The 17,658-nt window shown below is 38.3% G+C and overlaps 1 protein-coding gene across 1 annotated transcript; it reads left to right on the forward strand.

Moving 5' to 3' along the window:
• The first annotated feature begins 14,409 nt into the window (after positions 1–14,409).
• Positions 14,410–15,024, forward strand: PPP1R2C (PPP1R2 family member C). Its single transcript, XM_019648879.1, has one exon. It carries the CDS (start codon positions 14,410–14,412, stop codon positions 15,022–15,024), a length of 615 nt encoding a protein of 204 aa, XP_019504424.1.
• The last annotated feature ends 2,634 nt before the right edge of the window (positions 15,025–17,658 follow it).

The following is a 17,658-nucleotide window of genomic DNA, read 5'->3' on the forward strand; positions in this document are numbered from 1 at the left end:
CTGCAGACTGGTGCAGCCATTATGGAAATCAGTATGGAGGTACCTCAAAAATCTGAAAATGGAACTACCTTATGACCCAGCAATCCCACTCTTAGGTATTTATCCAAAAAATCCCAAGACATTAATCCGAAAAAATATATGTACCCCTATGTTCACTGCGGCATTATTCACAATAGCTAAGACTTGGAAACAACCAAAATGTCCATTGGTAGATGACTGGATTAAGAAACTTTGGTACATTTACACAATGAAGTATTACTCAGCTATAAAGAAGAAGGAAATAGTTCCCAGCTCTGGTGCTCCAGTCTGGGGAGTTTTGTGTGGGGCTGGGACCCCTGGATCCTCTGGCAGGAACTCCACAGCCTAAATATCCCTCCCAATTCTCAACCCATGTTGGGCTATGGCCAGCCTGTTTTGCATCTCTGCACCTTCTACCAGCCTCAACATGGTTGGTTTGTTTTTATACCCTTAGTTATAGGACTTCTGTTCAGCTAGTCTTCAGATGGTTCTTCAGGTTGGTTGTTCTATAATTTAGTTATAATTTTAATGTGCTCATGGGAAATGGCAAGCACAGCCTTTACATACTCTGCCATCTTGTCCCAAACCTCGACAAAACACATTTTAGAGCTCATTTTTTCCAATGTCTTTTCAGCCACAATAACTTACTCTTTTATTTTCCCATTCAATTTTTTTTACTAGAAAACTAAAGTGTACTTGACTTGTTAACCTTTTTTGTAAATAAAAGACATAAAACTGCTAATTATTCTGAACTACTAGAATTCTAGAGAAAGCCAAAAAGAAAAATGATATTGTGTTTGCTCTCTACAAATATAATATGGTTAAAATGTCAGATTTTCATCAACCTTTTTGAAATATTAAAAATAGAGAGTATTCATTATTATTTTGGGGTTCTAGTTTGAAAGACCCTGTTATATCCTTCTCCTCATTTTAATGATAAATCAAGTACTGCTCATCAATGTGGGTACTTTCTCTAAGATGACACAGCTAAGCAAATGCAGAGCTTGAGTAAGAACCTGCCTTTAAGTGATAAAGGCAGATGCCTAAGAGAGACACTAAGAGATACTTTATCAGACACCTAAGAGAGACATACCGTCTCTCTGAGACATTACTTTATTATTCATCTGAATATTTATTAAGTGCCTACTCTGTGCCTGGTACTGATTTAAGCACTGTGGATATACCAATGAATAAGATGCATGATGTCCTGCCTTCATGCTAGGAGGAAAAGACAGGTAGCAAATGAGAAAACAAAGATGAAGATAATTGTGAGTGGTAATGAGTACTGTAATTAATAATAATAATAATCAGAAGGGTAAGAGTGTTGGAAGGCAAAGGTGTTAATTTAGTGTTGGTGGCCAAGGAAGGCCTCACTGAAGAAGTGACCTTTGGGCTGAGACCTGACAGCCTTGCAGTCCAAAATATTATGGACAGAATACTTTAAACAGAGAGAACAGCAAGTACAAAGTCCCCAAGGCTGAAGCAAACTGCAGTTAGAGGAACAGCAAGATTGTGATGAGGGGAGACAGTGGAAGATAAGGACAGAAAGGGAGGTGGCAGAGCCCAAATACTACAAGCCTGTTGATTAAGGAATTTGGGTTATTTTTCTAGATTGAATGGAAAGACAATAAAGCCTTTGAGCAAGGGGATAACATGATCTGATTTACTTTTTTAAAAGATCATTCTGGCTCCTGCCTAATAAATGGGTGTTAAAAAGTACAGAAGTGACCTCATTTGTTATACGTAGTTGTATTTGTTTCTTTGTTCATTTCAGGTTAGGGTATAGGCATAACAGGAAAGACTAGAAAAAATGAGCTGAAGGCCAAGTTCATTCATCCCCTACAATACCTACAGTAATGAAGGATTCATATATGTTTGGGGGGCAATAATAAGATTAACAACTCATGTTATTTTAGGGAGATGCAAGCTTATCACTACTAAATTATACATAAAAAATGTCATACCTTATAACCACACAGTCATACTATGTCAGATTTGAAATATTTGCTTTTCTATCATAAGCCTAGTGCAGTAACTTTTCTTCATATCAGTTTATTACATATATACATATTAATTTAATGGCAGTTGAATACTGAGATTGCTCAGCATAATAGATGGCAATGGTTGTGAGGAGCTGAAATAATCTGTCAATTAAAGAATATGTGTTTCAGAAGTACTTAACCGAGAAGCCATAGTGTCTAAGAATGGGCTTGTTAAAGTGGAATGGGAAAATCAATTCCTGACAGCTCTTCTCAGGCCAAGGAGAGGGCAAAAGGTATCTTCAGCACCACTATGGACTGATCTGGCCAAATAGACTCAAGGCTAGATTGCAAGACAGTGCAATTTTAAAATAATATTCATTCTCCTATGTTCTTCTTTTTCAAGTTTTCTGATACTCAAGTTCCAGCCAAAACAAAAGTTTAAAAGCAAACTATAGTGCTCGCCAAATGAAAGCAGGAAGTTGAGTACACATGTTGGCTAGACCTTTCTCCAAAAGAGAAGTATAAGGAATTTACAGTAAAACAAAATAATTCATGTTTTATTCTTATTAGTAATAATACTAATAATCTTGTTGACCACTTATTGCCTTGCAGGTGCTAAGCTGGCGTTCCACACCATATCTCAGTTGATCCTTTCTACAGCCCTGTCAAGAACATATTAACATTTATTCTGTTTGTACATGGGGGAACCAAGGCTTGGAGTTGTTAAGTAATTTGTTTAGGTTCACAAAGATTCTTAGCTGTAAAAATGATGATAGAATCTGGCCTTTTCTATCCTGCATTCACTTTATTAGATTGCAGCACCATTTGTCAGAAGTTATTGCCCCTTCATTAGCCTCAAGTAGCATCAAAGTGAGATCACCTGACATGACCCACACTGCATATGGCAATGTTTTGAAAATAGGCCTCTTATTAAACTGCCAAAGTCCACAGTATTTTTTCAACAGATCTCCTCTGGTTTATCTGACAAAATGATTTGCATCTTAAAAGGTGTAGAATTGCATACAAACAAGTTCAAAGCTTGAGTGAATCTTTATAACTAATGTCCCTGAAGCAAAGAGTCTTTGTTCTCCTCTTTGCATAACAACTTCAAAATTATAAATGTCCTAGATCATCTGAAAACCACATGACTTGATGATTTTTTTTGTCCCCAGATGGAGCCAAAGGACATGGAAGAGTGCATTTAAGGGTGATCAGCACAGGACAAAATATGGCCAAGCCTCTTTTTCTCCTGATTGACAAAATAAATACTCACATTTCTCTTACTTGGAAGTTGAATATGATAATTACTGAGTGGCTGTGGAGCTTTCCAACATTCTCAGGTATAGTACTATGCTAAAGATGAGGGTCCTCATTATACTAGTATTTCCTCCATCCTACACTCACACCCTAATTGTACTGCCAAGATCTATACACATGACTCCTAGGTCCTGGTGTTAAGTATAGAAACATTTGTTCAATGAATAAATGTTTTCTGAAGAGTAATCTTAGTACATTAAAAAGGTAAATAAAATGCATATCTATTTTATTACATTGCTGGATCAAGAAGGACAATTTTGTTATGTGACCAGCCATTAAAAAAAATTATACACAACACAATTTAGCCAAACATGTTAATTCTTACTGGATGATGTCAAGGGCAAACATTTAATAGATAGATGGCATGCCTCAGCCCCTTCCATTGACAGCCTGTCCTGATCTCTCCACCCACCTCCTAATTGTCCTGACACTGTCTGGCTGACACTAATTCATTAAATGCATACTTGTCAGGCTCCTTTGTATGATCTTGGGATATATCTGATCCAGACAAATATCTTAGCATACATGGAACTGACATTTTAGTGTCCTGGGAAAACACTTTGGTTGTTATTCATTTTCCTCTTTTTTTTAAACTTTATTGGGGAACAGTGTGTTTTTTCCAAGGACCCATCAGCTCTAAGTCAAGTCGTTGTTCTCAATCTAGTTGTGGAGGGTGCAGCTCAGCTCCAAGTCCAGTTGTCATTTTGGCTTTAGTTGCAGGGGACACAGCCCACCATCCCATGTGGGAGTTGAATCAGCAACCTTGATGTTAAGAGCACACGCTCTAATCAACTAAGCCATCTGGCAGCCCACCGGATCTGAGTGGCAGCTCAGCTCAAGTCATTGCCTTTGATCTAGTTGCCGAGGGTGCAGCTCACTGGCCCATGTGGGAATCGAACTGGCCACCTTGTTGTTCAGAGCATGTGCTCTAACCAACTGAGCCACCCAGCCACCCCTCATTTTCCTCTTAATAAAACCAGTTTATACATCACAAAACTGGAATTAAAGCCCAAGGAAATTATTTTTAACTCGATTAAAATGTTAAATAAGAAAATACTTGGTTGAATTTTTCTAATAGACCTGTAATAGTTGTTTCCAAAATATTAAATAAGAGCAGCAAATAGAGCAATTGATATACTTTATTTAAAAATATATATATATAGTATACAAAAGCTTCATTAGAAAGTACACACAATAAACAGTTAACAGAGGGTTGGAGGGCATACATATTTATTACTTTGTCCATTGCACAGATATTTATTGTTTAAATTTGTTAATGGAGATGTATTATTTTTGTAAACAACAAAGTCCAATAAAGATTTATTTAGAATTCAATGTGACCTGTTTTTCAAAACACCAATTAAAAGATTGAACTAGTTTACAAATTATCAATCTTTTGGCAGATAACATTCACAAGTGCAACACATTACCAAAGGTATAAACAGGCCTATGTGTAATCCCATGACAGGAACCTACCTTTTTCCTTTCCCCTAAGGATAGCATGTCAGAGCTAGATGTCAAGAAGAGTAATATCACTATTAGGATAACCTTAATTTGCTTTCATTCATAAATATAGCTATAAATAGAGGCAGAAATAGAAATAGAGATATAAATATGCAATAGATATAGCTACTCATATAGTTATAGTGTAAAAAAAAACCCTTGGTGGTTTAATTAGCATAACAAATTACCTGTGACATAATTACAAAACACTAGAAAGTCTGAAAACTATAGGACAAAAAAAAACCTGTTGTTAGACCTTGGTACTCAAAATGTGCTTCACAGACCAGCAGCAATTGGCTTTACCTGGGAGATTGTTAGACCTGCAGAATCTCAGGCCTCTCCTCCAGACCTGCCCAATCAAAATCTGCATTTTAACAAAATCTCCAAATGATTCATAAGCACGTTAAAGTGTGAGAACTTACCTAGATAAATATTAGGTCTTTCCAACTCAGAGATTTTGGGAATCTAGATGAAAATAACAGGACCAGATATGATGTCAATACCTGCAATAAAATCTAATCTAACCTTATATCTCTGCTTTCATGCCTCCAAAATTTTGGATGACCTTTAACACTTCCATGCTATCGTAGGAGACAAACTATTTTCTGGAGAACAGTTGCTACTCAGCATTATGTTGCTGGCAGATTTCTTCCACACAAAATTTCAATTCATAACTCAGGCATTTGCTCTAACTTTCAAGAATCCAAGCATTAGTTGTGACAGTTTTGAGTTTGTGATTCATCTTTTTAAAAAATTTAAGTTTATTGGGGTGACAATTGTTAGCAAAGTTACATAGGTTTCAGGTTTACAATTCTGTAATACATCATCTATATATTACATTGTGTGTTCACCACCCAGAGTCAGTTCTCCTTCCATCACCATATATTTGACTCTCTTTACCCTCATCTACCACCTCCATCCCCCCTTACCCTCTGGTAACCACTAAACTATTGTCTGTGTCTATGAGTTTTGTGTCTTCATTTGTTCTTCTTGTTCCTTTGTTGTTTTCAGTTTTATATACCACATATCATTTTCATACCCATCCTCATTCACATGACTGTTGGCACATGGCAAAGATCTATTGGGAAATGAAAGCATAGAAACAAAATGGTACTATAACTTGAAAGACAAGGGTGCTTTGAAACTTTTCATCATGCCATCAAAACAGAAAAACAGTGTTTGTAAGTACTCACTACTTCATGGTGTTTTTCTAATACATTACTTCATGTTTGCAGTGTGATACCCAGTATCAGTTTTGCAGCAATGCATTACACATGCAGTTGACCCTTGAACAATGCATCAACCCCCTGTGCAGTCAATAATCCACATATAAATTTTGACCCCCCTGAACTTAACTATTAATAGCCTATCATTGCCTTACAGATAACATAAATAGTCAATGAACACATATTTATATCTTTATGTATTATATACTATATTCTTACAAGAAAGTAAGCTAGAAAAAAGAAAATGTTAAGAAAATGATGAGGAAAATACAACAATTTTCAACAATTTACAGTATTGTTGAAAAAAATCCATGTATAATGGACCTGCACAGCTCAAGCCCATGTTGTTTTAGGTTCAACTCTACATGCTTGTAATACTAATGATTTTCATCTTGAGTTAGAAACCCATCTAGAAATGGCTTTCTCTACCATAAGTTCCTTGATGAACAGACAATGGTAGGGACTTTGCTCTTTGTAAGAAGACTGAGTCACTAATGCAAGAAGTCTACTGAAAATTAATCAACCTCATGATATACTGAATCTTACTTCCCTAGTGTCTCTTTGCTTTTTGTCTGTTTTTTCCTAAAAATAAATTTTTCAGGATGCCTTTGAAAATGTTATCAGCCTAAGCCTAAACTCATAAAACTGCTTCTTCTATTTTTCTTTGGCTATTGTCTTGTTTTTGGTCCTTTATTGTTTTGTTTTAGAGCCCATGCATCTCAGTTTCCTGTTGATACTCAGAGGGGAAAATGTCATCTTAATAATAGTTATAAGTGGCCCAAGAGCCATTTCTCATTAAGTGATGACAGGTCCTGTCACATTTGGTACTTTCCCATGGAAAAGTAAAATGAAAAAAAGGACTTTATTTCTGAAATATTTGAAAGTATAATGGCACAGAGAAATAGGAAATGGAATAATTCAGGGCACAACTGACCCTACTAAGACTTAAAGAATAGAGACAGAGATATATTGCCTGAGCCATGAAGCAATATTCCCTTTTGTATTTTTTAAGTGCATATTTCTCAAAAAAAAAACTGATGGTAGGATATATCGTTTTGAGCACAATTATCCAGAGTGACTTTTTTACATTGGGATGGAGGCTAATCTCTTTGAAGAGTGGTGTCTATCCACTGTGGGAGGATTTTTCTATTAGGGCTAAGCAGCCATCAGCTGGAACAGCCCCAAACAATGACTGTCTGATAGATGTGCTTGCATCGATTACTGCTATGTATTAATGAGAGCATTTTTAAGCCCTACTGTGTGCATTAGAAGCTACAGTGAAAACATTAGAAACATGATCCCTACATGTGAGGTATTTTCCATCTAGAGAGATTGGCTATTGGATGAAGCATACTTGGACATATATGGCCAGCCTTACCTGCAGGGAGCTATCTATGAGATGAGATTTCAGGGGTGCCAAGAAAGTTACACTGTACAAAATAATATGTTCTGCAACTACTATCAGATGCCTAAAAAGTGACCAAGCCACTATCCTATGAAATATGTATAGGTCTGTGTAACCTGTTACAATGATAATTCCCTGTGGAAAACTAACAGCTAAGAAAAATTTACTCTGTCTTTGAGGAATTCATGCAACTCTGGTTTGCACTGAGAAAGTGCAAACAACAGTAGAGAATCAGTTGGAGGGAATGCCAGGGAACCCATCCTGCCAATTCCTTCTTTTAGGTTTCTTTTTATATGTTGAATCACTTAAAGTACTCAGTGTAAATGTTTGATTAAATAAAGAGTAATGGGCCCCTTCTTGTATACAGTTATAAAGGGAGTAGCCATCCTAGTGCTGTAGCATATTACAGATTAATCCTAAAACCATTTGTACTCATCTGTCACAAGCCACTTTCACCATCCTCTGGCCCTTTTCCACCATGTGCCTAATTCAAGAAACACCTACTATACAAGTCTTTCCTGGTCCCCCTCTGGCAGAATGAATTCCTCTCACTCTGTACTACACTCTTTTGTGTTTACTTGGCTTTCCAGAGAGCAGAGAGTGTTGTCACCAGCTGTGGATCTGGATTTGTCTGAGTCACCTGCCAGATGGGGCAGGGCCTTATTCAACTCTAGTGGTTCTCAGTGCAGGCCCTGGACCCACATTAGCATCATCTGGGAACTTGTTAGAAATGCAAATTTTCAGACTCTGTCTGCCCCAGTCTTACTGAATCAGAAGCCCCAGGGGTTGGGAGTGTGGGGCCTGGTACTCTGTGTTTTTAACAAGCCTCCAGGGGGTTTGGATGCACATTGAAGTTTGACAACCACTTTTCTACTCTCTGTGACTCTGTCCTTTCTGTCACAGTGTCTGAGTGGCTGCCATGAACTGTTTTGCTGGCTCTGTTTAAATATACAACCAACACATAGGCATGACTAAGATAGAACCAAACTCCACTGCTAGGTTTACTTCTGTTTATTAGAGCTGAAATGTGTTAACCTTACTTACTAGACTGGTTGTCAGAAAGGAAGAAGACTCTGTCGGGTTACATCAGCCAGAATAAATTGCCAGCTGACACTCTTTGCTTGTGGTAGTCACAAATACTATAAATCATTGACTGGAATTTGGTGACAGCTTTGCTGCCCCACCTCCCTGCAGACAACATCTTGTTAGTGAGTCATGGGGATGCTAACAATGTACTTACTGCATCTTCTAAGAAATCTGATGATTCTGTGAGTTATTTTTCTTTTTTTGTGTGAAACATCATAAAAGAGACTTGCAGCATTTCATTTCTTTTTCTATTCTACACTCTTGCTGTTTTTATAATGCTCTTTCCAAAAATATAGATATATAATAACAAGAAAATTTGTTTCCAGAATAGAATGGATCACACATTGTGTTATGTCTCTGTGTGTGTGTTTTCTCCCCAGCCATATTTGTACACATGGGAAATAATCCTGTCTATAATGTCATCTTTAAAGGGCTGCCTCAAGGAATCTCAGTGTTGTTGGCAAAATTGAATTGTGCTGCCCTGAATCACATTATTGCTTTTCTAATTTGACTATGGCTCATCCAGAACTAGAAAAGCTGGTCAGCTGGCCTATTGATTCCTTGCCCCCAAAACTTTCTACTTGTGCCTCAAGCTGAACTTGCACCTCATATTTTAACTTGCTATTCAGAAGACATGAGGTTCATGTTTTCAATCCTTCTGAAAATAGTGGTTTTGCCGTTTCTTTTCTTCTTTTAAAGTGCGTGTGCTACTGGAGAATGGTGCAAGCCAAAAAGGCAGAGATGAAAGGGGAATTTTATCTAAATTTGTATAAATACCTGATTTGAGTATGAGATACACACTGACTCCCACCACTTCTAGAGGCAGCATACAGCAAATAAGAGAGTGCCCTGCCATAACAGTGCCAGAGGACCTGGAGTTTTACTGCTGGCTGTGCCACTAACCAACTGTGTGACCTTGGCAAGCCACCATACATTTTTGGTCCTTAATCTTCTCAGCTAGGCAATGAGGAACTTGGATGATATGTCTTTCAGGATTTCCATCTAAACCAAAATAATACTTTCTGGAGTCTAACTTTATAATGTTTATATACAAAAATAGTTGATGTGAGCATGTTCTATTTAATCAATAGTGTCTTCCCTGAGCAAGTAGGGTCAAGAGCAAGAAGATGAACACCCTTTCATTTTCTTAACCATGAACCATCCTAGTGTACTTTAGGGGGCAGAAACTACATTTTTCTACTACAAACTGTTCAGCCAATCCCTGCAAGCCCTGTTTTCTGACATTTTAACATTATTTTCTACATAACTTCTGGCAGATCTTCCCAATCATGACATTTTTCTTCATTTAATGTTCCAAAACTAGATGATCCCCTTGGGGGGGCAAGTTGGTGCTTACTATGTAACATCAGAAATTCTCACTCATGTCATATCTACTTTGTGATCTGCTCTCAACAAATGTGCTTGTCTGAATCACTACAGTAGAAAAGTTCTTCACCCCCATTCTCAAAACAAGTGACAACTCAGAAAATCAACATTTGGGATAACCAAATACTCCTGATTTGGACAGTGATACTCTCTTGCAGTGGTTTTTAAATTGGCCTCCCTCCTCAGGTCCCTGTAATGCCACAAAAGCTACCTCTGAGATGCCAGGCATTGAAAACTCTAGGGTCCCCACCTTTACTCAGACAGACCTGCTCTACTGCTTCCTAGCTCTAATTTTATCAGGTTTTTTTTTAATTCTATGTGATATTTCATTTGGGGAAAAAGTTTTACTGCTTTAAAACTTATAATGAACAAGATGTAAAACCATTGCCTCACTGAACCTTTTTAGATCTGCCCATATTGTCAGACTCCTCCTTTCAAAAGATTTGTGTCTACTTCCCTCAGTTCACTCACCTACTTTCTAGAAATATGGACATGTGCCACAGAGTATGGACATGTGCCAATTATTTACTGTGTTAGGTGTAGGGGAACTGAAGATAAAGTATACAATCCTTGTCTTAGTCTGGGTTCTGCCTGCAATAGAAAGGATGGAAAAAAAAGACTCATTTGGGACTGTGATCCCAAGGATCAGGATAGGAGGAGAGGGGTTAGTCAAACAGGGAAGGGAGAAAGCCAATGTGAGGATGCATCAGCAAGTTTGTAACTCATACCTGATGCTCCAATAGGAATCCAGAGTACTAGAAATTTAATACCCCTTCCCACTCCCAGCAGGCCTAAAGTAAAGATGGCAGCAACTGATGTATAAATATACTCTAGCTTCCTCACCGTGGAGGGGAGGTGGGTGATGCAGGTAACTCTTCTACATTGATTTCCTGTTTCCCAGCAGTTTTACGTTCTAGTTGTCCACAGTAGGAACTGCTTTGGTAATGTACCCTTTGCCTCTTGCCCTTCTCTGTCTCACTTCCTCACTGCCCTACGAGTGTTTTCTGCAGACCTCCTCCCAAGTAAACTACTTGCACTTGAATCCTTGTTTCAGGGTCGGCTTCTAAGGGAACCCAAATTAAGATAGGGATTTTTAGCAGAATATCAGAAATGTGGATTTGAAGTGTAAGAGCGAGAAAGTTTCATCAAGAAACAGATTCAAAACTTAATAGCACTTTTATTTTTAACCACACAATATCTGGCATAATTCTCCAAGCACTGTGGACAATTCCTGGATGGATTGATGCATGATTTCAGATACCACATAGGTGAACTATTAATCTCTACTACTGGCAATACAGTTGGTCCAGAAATAGCCCACTGCCTTCTCAATATTTTACTAATCTCTCGCTAATGACACCAAGTAGAACATCTGGGATACCTTCCCTTTTTGTGGTAACTCTTGGTTTCTTAGGTGTTCCCACCTGTGTTTGAGAATTTCTGTGTCCCTGGCTTGGTTCTCCTTTTGAACCAATTTTTGTACTTATGGCATTTGGAGAATATCTCTATAGAAGAAGAGAGGTGATTCTCAGTGGAAGAAAAGATGTTATTGAGTGATCTACTATTACGATTAACAAGCAGTGCCCTGCAAAATACTCTGATCCTGCACAAACAGCAATGAATTCAAATAACATTTTAAATAACAGTGATATTTTTAATGTTTTATAAAACTGTGATGATAGAACAGCATGCATATTTAGATGTATTTGCCAAATATTAACCGATTGAAGACAACTGAAGCACAGCTTCTCTTTTTGTGCATTCAAAATGAAGGTTCTCCTACTGGAAATATCATGGATGGCTACTAAATATTTGTTGAAATAAAGAGTTTCTAGGCCTGTATTTAATTTCATATAATGTGTCATTGACTGGGAAAGTCTTAGTCAGACCTAGGGGACTCTGTGTGTGTGTGTGTGTGTGTGTGTGTGTGTGTGTATGCATGTGCACGCACACGTGCACACGCCTGATGGAACCTCAGAAACATCTGCTCATCCCTTGTCCTAGGACAATAACAAGTGTACCGTGTAAAAGAAGAATGTTGGAAAGACTGCAGATCTTTTCTAACTTTTAGGCTTGTAATAGTGTTGACTAAATCGAGAATTTTTAATATGACTAAATTAATAATTTTTAATATGAGAACTCAAAATTTGGGTTTTTCTTAAGGCCACTTTCATTGAGCAGATGATTAACAAATGACAGGTGAGAAGGAATTACTTTTAAATAATGTGCAACTGAAATCTGTAATGCCTGGTAATTTCATTCTTTAAACGACTTTATTTATAGCCCATGTAATAGATCATAATCACAGTGCCCCTGCCCTAGCATATGAATTGCCATTGTGCTACTGAATGAGGAGTTTCAGAACTACTAGATCACTGACTCGTTATCTATGGAGCAGCTTGTATATTCAGATCACAGTATATGGGGGTGGGTACTGTGTACACACAAAAGCAAACTCCCAGTGCACTGGAATCAGTCTCCCTTAACATCCTGTTTACAGCTAAACGTGCACAGGCCTACTGTGCCTACTAGTCAGGAGGACAAATTGTGTTTGTGCTGATCTGTGCTGCCTTTCAGTTAGGCTTTTTAAAAGGGTCGCCTGGAGTATTTCTGAATAATGAAGGTTTTTTTTTCCCCTCACATACTGGAGGTTTTTCCTATAGCCTTGAATATCAGCTTTTGAATCCTTGAAAGCCCTCACCACACAATACAGCTTTTTTCAAAGAGCATGGTATTAGGAAATTCTTTTTCTGAGATGAATAACACAGTTTTAAAGTGATTGCAGAGTTCCTGAAGTTAGTAAGACTTTGGAGAATACAGGACAACTTGAACTTAAGGTGCTTAAGACCCTTGTAAAAGTTTTATGGTTCTTTCATGCTTTTGCTTTTGTGTTCTAAAATTTAGAAAAACCTTGAGGGAGAGAAGAGGAAGCAAAATGTTATCAGAAGGAAAAAAATCTTGTGAATACTACCTGGAGGGAAAATGTGAAACTGGATCTTAATTTCCTTTTTGTTTTTTAGAAGAATGTCACTGCCTGTGAAATGTGAGTCCTGTGAAAGACAACATGTTCCAAAGTCACTCTTTGTAACAGCCCCTGAATTCCACATATGGAGTGTTTTTCCCATGTGACTGATTGGACAAATTGTAACTGACTATAAAGGCTCTGGAGCCCCCTTTCCTCCACTCACACATCTCATTCTTCCAATTCCCTGTCCCCTACCATTTATTGTTCATTTAATAAACATTTTTTGTAATATGTATTGTGTGCCAGGTACAGCATTGTGTTGTGAAGACACAAAGCTGGAGATAATGGTGAGTAAAACAGACACCATCCTGTATCTTTTGGAGTTTACTATGTAATGTACACAGATAATATAAATGAAACAACTCTATGTGCTGCCAAGGAAAATAAGAGAAGCCATAAAAGTACAGCGAAGCCTATTTGCTTTAGGGGTCAGGAAACAGACCCCTCTAAGGCAGTAATGATTGAATTGAAGTTTGAAGGGACATTCCAGGCTGTGGGAAGAACCTAGAAAAAATGCTCTGGAACAAGAAAGAAGGTGAGTGCTCCTGGAACTGAAAGTCCAGAACAGAAAGTTGGAGGCAGGTTGGGGAGAATTTGCAGGGAGAAAGCTTCCAGCAGATCATGGAGCTGATTTTTGTCTTTTTCTGGATTTTGGTCCCTGTGTTAAAGAAAATGGGCAGCTGTTAAAGGGTTTAAAAGAGAGATGTGACAAGATTTTACAGGTGTTTTTAAAATACCACTCTGGCTAGAGGGTAGATAAGAGGTTGGAAAGCAGTGGAGGGGGAGGGAGTTATGGGAGGCCCAATAGACTGTGGCTGTGATCCCCACAAGATATGCTGGTGACTTGAAACAAGATGGTGACAGAAGAGATGGAATTGCAGAGTTTCTTGAACTATTTATGCCAGTAGCTGAGCTAGACTTGAGAATGGGCAATATGAAAGCACAGAGATTGATGCCCAGGTTCTCAGCTAGTGTAAGTGGCTGGACGTTGGGGACATTAACGGAGAAGCAGACAGGAGAGGGGTACAATGGGTTGTGTGTGTGCAGATGGAAAGAGGGAGGTGTGGATGGCAACAGGAGGGAGAAGCAAAAGTTAACTGACTTCTAGTGCTAACACTTCTAATCTTTCCAACCAAAGTACTGGCTTTCACATTTTTGACAGTGACCCTCAGTAAGAAATACATTTTACATAACCTCCCCATACACAGACAGGGTTACAGAAATTCACAAAACAGTGCTTTCCTGCGTTATGTGCAATTCGGGGCTATTTCCTTACTTCATTAAGAAAAAAGGGCAAAGCAAACGTCAGCGTGGGCCGCAAGGCGGTGACGCTGGCAATGACGGTGGCAGCGACCATTGTGGCGTCCTTTGTGACGCCCGTGCAGCTGCGCAGCTTGGAGCGCGGAGAGAGCGGCTGCAGTTGCCCAACCCTCACACAGGGGTGCCCTTCACTCCCCCAGCATGGCGGCCTACGCCGCCTCACACAAGCCTATCAAGGGGATCCTCAAGAAAAAAAGCTCTATGGCGGCTTCCCCGGCGGCAGAGGCCCCCAAGCAGCAGTCCGGAGGGACTACCGAAGTACAAAGAAAAAAGTCTCAAAGGTGGGACGAATCAAACATCCTGGCGACATGCCGCCCTTCATACAGAGAGTATGATTTAATGAAGATAAATGAGCCCAGCACTTCCCACCTCAGTATGCAAGATGGCAGAGAAGATACAGCGTATGATTTGGAAACAAAAGACCCGACCAGAGCCACGACCTTAGACATCTTAGCTGAGAAGTTTGCAGCCATTGATACCTCTGAGCCGAAGAACTTGAAGATGACAGAGCCAGAGAGCGACGGGCCTCACACCAGCAAAACCTTCCTCGACAAACAAGAAAAACAGCGGCAGTTTGAATTGAGAAGGAAGCTGCACTGCAACGAAGGACTGAATATCAAATTAGCTAGAGAGTTAATTGCAAGAGACTTCCAATGTGAAGAAATGGAGGATGGAAACGAACAATGTCCATGTATTACTAACGAAGAGAAGACTCCTGCAGAACCAGGTCCTGCAAGTGATGAACTGCAAACCTAGCAACGCTATGTGTTGAAAACATTTGTCCACGTTGCAACTATTTGTCGGGTACAGACCATTACTATAATACACTATTATTACCACTGAAATACTATCAGTTAAATTGCACTACCGTAATTAAATGGTCAACTTTGAAAATAAATAGATTAAACGGAAAATGCCTGCTTGATATTTTTGCGTCCGGTACTTTGCCACAAAAACCACATTACTTTTATATAACTTGGTTAATGTATATATTATATAGCCTTTTATGTGTTAAGGGTTCAAAGTGGGATTAATTTAAATTCACTTCAAGATGCACCAGCTTTTATAGGAAAGGTTTTGTTATAATATCAAAATGCAATTGGTGCTACAGAGCATGGTTAGTCTTGACCATGTCTCCAACACTCATCAAGCCTAACCAGACTAGCATGACAAAGGATGCCACAATGGTTATGTAATCTGATAAATATTCAAAGTCATAAACACTTGTCTTTAGGGTGGGTGATTTGCCTGTTTAATTGAGAGGGAACATAAGAATGATTGCTGCATTTTCTTAGCCTAGTAACTTTAAATTTTCTCTTAATTTTCTTTCAGTGTTTACAAGGAAATGAATGAACTTTTTCTCATCAAAAACAGTCCTTTTCATGAATTATCAGGTTAAAATTGCACCAACGTTCTGTTCTGTTTCTTGTATACTCTGTGGGCAGATATTATACCAATATTTTTAAAAGTTTAGTGTTATCTCAGTAGTCTGTTCTCATACCAATCTTAACCTCTATTCCTTGTTTCCTCAGTCCTCCTCATGCATATACACACAATCCTTTATAGAGTATCATATTGTTAAGACATTAGGAACTCTTCCTCTCACATTTTCTATCATTTATTGCAACAATGTCATTTCTATTTCAACCATCATGGCCTATTCAGTCTAATATGTGGAGAAAATAGATTGAACAACAGAAGTGCTATAGTTAGGAAGTAGAATTCAACTGTTAAATTTCTATATGTTTCTGATTTACAGCTTGCTAAATAACTTGTTATTATTAGTTTATTATTTAACCTAATTAGCTTTTAGAAAACAACTGAGATTTTATTTGTGACAGAATTCTGTGCAACTGGTGACATGATTATAGTCCCTGAATATACACAGACAGAAGTAACCCCAAAGGTGTGTGTGTGTGTGTGTGTGTGTGTGTGCATTTCATTTTTAATTTAAAATTTTACTGATAATTGTAGATTCACATGCAGTTGTTAGAAATAATAGAGAGATCCTGTGTACCCTTTACCCAGTTTCCCTCAATGGTAACATTTTGCAAAGCTATAGTACAATGACACAACTAGGATATTGATATTAATATAATCAATATACAGAACATTTTATCACCACAAGGATCCCTAATGTTGCCCTTTTATAGCCACATCCATTTTTATAATTTTGTTATTTTAAGAATGTTATATAAATGAAATAATAGTATGTAATCTTTTGGGATGTACCAGAGTTTGTTTAGTCATTCATCTGTTGAAGGACATCTGGATAAGTTCCAGGTTTGGGTATTACAAATGAAACTGCTATGAACATTCATGTACCGGTTTTTGTGTGAACATAAGTTTTCATTTTTCTGGGATAAATGCCCAGGAGTGCAATTGCTGGCTCATATGGTAGCTTTAGTTTCTTAAGAAACTGCTAAACTGTTTTCCAGAGTGGCTGTGCCCTTTTACATTCCCACCAGCAATATATGAGCATTCCAGTTTCTCTGCATCCTCACCAACATTTGGTATTGTCACTATTTTTTATTTAAGTCATTTTTATAAATGTGTACTAATGTCTTAATTTGCATTTCACTAATGGCTAATTATTTTGAACATCTTTTAATGTGCTTATTTACAATCTGTATATCTTCTTCTGTGAAATGTCTTTTGCCCATTTTTAGTTTATTTTTTACTCTTCAGTTTTGAGAGTTCTTTGATTGGCAAATCTTTTCCATAATATGTAGTTTATCCTCTTATGGAGACTTTTGCAGAACAAAAGTTTTTAGTTCTGATGTGGTTCACTTTATCAGTTTTTCTTTCTTTTTGTTTTCTAAAGATTTTATTGGGAAACTGGGGGAGGGAAACAGCATTGGGGAATCGGGGAAGGGGAACAGACATGTTGCTGTCCTTTTGTTCTTCAGTCTAGTTGTGGAGGACGTCACTTCACTGGCCCATGTTGGTATTTTCATTGCTCTCTTCCCCGTGTGAGGCAAATGCTCCCTGGCCATTGGCTGGCCACACAAGATGGTTCACGGAAGCTCACACGTGCTGCCGGCCAGCCCCACTGCAGCCTACACCATTGCTGGGGACTCACGGCAGCCCAGGTCGAGCTATTGTTCACCATCTTAGCTGTAGAGGGCAAAGTGTCACTGGCCCTAATGTGGGATCCAAACCGAGGCCTTGCTGCTCAGAGCTGGCATCCCAAGCCAACTCCTAACCAACGTGCCATTCGGCTGGCCCTATCAGGTTTTCTTTTTATGAATGATGTTTTTGGTACCCTAATCAAATGTAATCCAGAAAGATATCTTTTTCCAAATCGTGATTTCCTAATTAAGTGACATGGTATTAGACTGCATAGAAAAAACAGACCTTTATTATTTAAGTTTATTTTTCCTTTGTAGA

The sequence above is a fragment of the Hipposideros armiger genome, unplaced genomic scaffold (assembly GCF_001890085.2).
Source record: "Hipposideros armiger isolate ML-2016 unplaced genomic scaffold, ASM189008v1 scaffold_7, whole genome shotgun sequence".
NCBI lineage: Eukaryota > Metazoa > Chordata > Mammalia > Chiroptera > Hipposideridae > Hipposideros > Hipposideros armiger.

Excerpts from the sequence above, each read along its gene's own strand:
- PPP1R2C (XM_019648879.1), top strand. The coding sequence starts at position 14,410 with ATGGCGGCCTACGCCGCCTCACACAAGCCTATCAAGGGGATCCTCAAG.